Source organism: Arabidopsis lyrata (genome assembly GCF_000004255.2).
Source record: "Arabidopsis lyrata subsp. lyrata unplaced genomic scaffold ARALYscaffold_4, whole genome shotgun sequence".
Lineage (NCBI taxonomy): Eukaryota > Viridiplantae > Streptophyta > Magnoliopsida > Brassicales > Brassicaceae > Arabidopsis > Arabidopsis lyrata.
The window spans coordinates 6,864,473-6,868,431 of NW_003302552.1; the positions used below are offsets into that span (position 1 = coordinate 6,864,473).

Below are 3,959 nucleotides of genomic sequence, written 5' to 3' on the forward strand. Positions count from 1 at the left end.
TTAAAAGCCTCCTCAGGCAAATATCTTGTTTAAAAGAAATAATAAAGCCTCCTTAGGCAAAGACAAGTTCGAAATTAAGTTTTAAAATAAAAGGGACAATTCCCAATTTAAAGTGGACGCAGCCACTACGGAGTGATATCCACTCGGACTCCGGCTCAGCAACCGAAGTTTCATTCACCTCCTTGACTGGTGCTTGGTCAAATGGAGCTCCTGGTCCGCCCTCTACATTACAACCATCCTCCGGAGTGACCGCTGGTGCCGGAGGTACTTTGGGTGGGACGACATCCTCCGCCTCACTTGAACCTGGGAAGGACAGTTCCAGTCAACTTTTTAAAAAAAAAAAACAAAAAACATAAGGTGAGAAAAAGGTAGTAAGTGTCAGGAGCCAAGCATTACCTGCCCAGTCTAGACCCGATTCACTTATAGGAGGCGATTCAGTGAAGAATTCCTCGAAATCCTGCGGGTTGAAGGTCGAAGTGGGAAGAGCTGCCAAGCGACTCCGCTTTTCAGAAAGATTAGTCGACAGTTCGGTCCTTTCTTGCTCCTTGGAGAAATCTGTTTCATGGATTTGATCCAACAAAATCAGATTGCTCTCATGCTCCTTGATGTCTGACTCCAGATCTGACTTAGCTTTCTCGGTCTGAATAAAGCGGATGGCTCCTTGGATCAACTCCATCCCGCGTCCCTTAACCTCCTTTCTGGCCTTCGATACCGACTTCGCCAACTCAGAATCACGCAATTTGGCGATCGCCTTGTACTTCGCGTTAAACTCAATAAGTTGGTTGTTCAGGGAATCAGCGGTTGATTCGGATTCATGAAGCCTACCCTGAACACCAGAAAGCTCATCCTGGAGTTTGAAATTCTGGTCGTACTGGTCCTGCAACTCCATTTTTATCTTTGCCAGCTCGGATGTTAGATTGTCGACCTTGTCCTCCAGATCGTGCTTGGAGCCGGTAGAAGAGCTTAGTTCAGCCTCAAGAGCACAAAGTTTTTTCTTCCACGCGTCAATCTCCTTGTCCCGACCAAGGACCAACCCCTCATAATGTTCAATCATGTCATTAAGATCACCGTTAGCCTGCCATTATGCATGAAATCGAGATGGTGAGACATTTCGATGAACGGTAGCACAATCGGAAAAACAAAGCGGAACTAACCCGAGATGAATGATGAGCATGAAGCAGATAGCGTTCACGAATCGCAGGGCACCACTTTTCGAAGTCTGGCAAAATTGAACCCGATCAGGTCTTGAAGCATCGGAAGATGCTGCCCTCTTTCTCCATAGCTGCGAAGGAGGAGGAGTTGTAAAAAGTAGAATCTTAATAGAAACAAAAACGTTTAAGTATGTGTAAATCACCAAACCTGAAAGCGATTTGACTTGAGGGACAAGAGCAGGCTTTAACCTCGAGGAAGCATCTCGAGATTCAGAATCTCCCTTTTTAGGAGATGCACTCCGAGCAGTCTTTTCGCTGTCGGGCTGGGAAGAAGAAGACATATCAACAGGTCGGGGAGGACCCATTGGTTTAGTGGGAGGGGATGATCGAGGTGAACGGTCAGTCGGGGCCCTTGATTTCTCTCTTCGCGGAGAAGAGTCACTACGGGATGACTTGTCCCTCTTCCTGCGAACCAAGTTCTTAAGTGGTTCATTGCTAAAATCATCTCGGGTAGGACGAGGAGAATCACGACGAGGAGATTGCTCTCTCCGAGGAGAGCGTTCGTCACGACGTTCGCGACGAGGTGTTAACCTATAAGCAGCAACGGATCTGGCTCCCTCGGCGCTGTTATCATCAACCAGCAGGGTCCTGCTGTAGTCTTTTTTGTCAATGGCGGCCGCAAGGAACGCCTTGTTTTCATCACAAGCCTCTGCTATCGGCTTGGAAAGTTTCTTACGCTGGGCAGTAAGGGCCCGAGCTGACATTCCCTGAGTTGAGGGAGGAGGCGGAAGACGATGAAGTAGATTGGGAGGACTCATCCTGAGTTTTCGGTTGGCCTCGACAAACCGATCGAGGGTGAAAGAGTTCCAAAGGGTTTCCCCTTCAAGGATTGTTTTGAAGAACTTGACGAATTCTTCAGTCGGAAGAGTCGAAGCGATGACAGCTGCGAAGTGAAAACAACGAGTTTGGTCAGTAAAAAAATAAAACAACCAAGGAAGGAATATACGACCTAATTTCTACCAGGCTTCGCAGACCACTTCGATGGGAGTACATCGGAAAGATTTCCAATTGAAGCAGGAGTTTTCTTAATCAAGAACCAAGGATGGTGCCAGTTTTCATCTTTGTTCGGGAGGTGCGAAATAACGTTCCTGTTGGCATTTGGATACGCCGAGAAGTACCCTGTTTTCTTTGATGAACTCCTTATACTTAGGAGTTCATTCAGCTCGGAGACTCGAATAACATAGCCAGCTTCCGCCGCAATGGTTATAATCCCGAGGATGGTTCGGAGGAGATTGGGGGTTAGTTGAGGTAAAGCAATCTCAAGAGCCCCCAAGAATCGAACTAGGGCTTCGGGAAGGGGGAAGGTCAATCCGCAGCCCTTGAAGTAGATTTTGTAAACACAAAAGTAGCCGTCGCGGTGGTTCTCCGGGGATTCCGTGGGATCGGCTATCTGTGCCTCCGCTATGATTCCAGGAGGAATTTGACAAAGCCCCTTTAATCGCTCAAGGGATTGAAGAGTACAGGTGGATTTGTAATGAGGACCGGCAATATCGTTAGGACGAGTGCATTCGTCATTGCTAGAACGCCTCTCATCGTAAGACGGAGATTCAGGTCTCTCAGAATCGGAAGTCATCGGAGGAAAATTCAAGATCCGGTGAAGAGAGGTTCGGCGAAGAAAAGTAGAGAGAAGTTTTGATTAAAGCACAAAAGTAAAGAAGAAAATGATGGTGAAAAGAAGTTACCTTACACAAGCTAAATGATGAAACCGCCTCGGAAGTTGTGTGGGAAGTGGGAAGGTTTTTTCCCGTTTTAATAGCAATTAATTACTATGCGGTCATAATGATTACATATGTCACTCGGTTAAAAATGGCTAGTTCCGTTTTTGAAGGAGTGATGAGATTTTCGGCGGGAAATCAGAAAGATTCTCGAGCGCAATCTTGGGTCATTTAAGCATTTAAAGTCCTTCGAAATGGAATGGCACTTCGAAGAACTTGGGGGGCTAATTGTTGGTGTCGGATCCCGCACCAGAGGTCCAGGACCAACCAAAGATTGCCACGTAGTCGGGGTAATGGCCCATTAAGGATAAAGCCCACTAGACCCATAAGTCAAAAGGACAATCGAAGTGGTTACCACCATAAGGAGAATTCAAAGTGATTGTACCTCGATACGAGTCCGGAGACGAAGTCATGGTTAAGTCGGTTCAAGGACATTTGGGCCAAAAGGCGAGGCCCATAAAGACCAGAGTCAACTCAAATTCAAACGTTGAGCATTAAAGTCAAAGAATCAAAACGGACACATTTAAGAGAGAATAATTGTACTTAATTAGCCATTTAAATGTCATTTTTCTATGTATAAGTAGAGAGGCCAATGGCCATGTAAAGGGGCTCTCCCTCTCTCGATCAAGAAATACTATAGCAATTTTTGTAGCAATTCATTAGCCTTTTACATACTTATTTTTGTCCCTCAAGAATAATGCTATTTAATAAAAATACTTGAGTGTGTGAATCCGACATCCACATTTTGGCGCCGTCTGTGGGGATCGAACCCACGGCTATGTGGACAGAAACCAATTGCTATGTGGACAGAAACCAATTTGTAAAAACTTATGAATTGCTACGTAATTTACTACGTAAAAACTGTGGATGTGGATGTCGGATTCACACACTCAAGTATTTTTATTAAGTAGGAAAGATTACTCTTGAGGGACAAAAATGAATATGTAAAAACTTATGAATTGCTACGAAAATTGCTATAGTATTTCTTTCTTGAGAGGAAGATCCCCCCCTTACATGGCCATTGGCCTTTGTA

General features: G+C 45.3%; 1 protein-coding gene across 1 annotated transcript; it reads right to left on the bottom strand.

Annotated features, from left to right (window-relative positions):
- Nucleotides 1-406: 406 nt before the first annotated feature.
- On the bottom strand, nucleotides 407-1,172 carry LOC110229066 (the record flags this gene model as incomplete). The annotated part of the gene is made up of 2 exons (XM_021027878.1): nucleotides 407-1,075; nucleotides 1,155-1,172. Coding segments are annotated over 2 exons (687 nt in total), but the record flags the coding sequence as incomplete, so codon positions are not given.
- Between the last annotated feature and the right edge of the window lie 2,787 nt (nucleotides 1,173-3,959).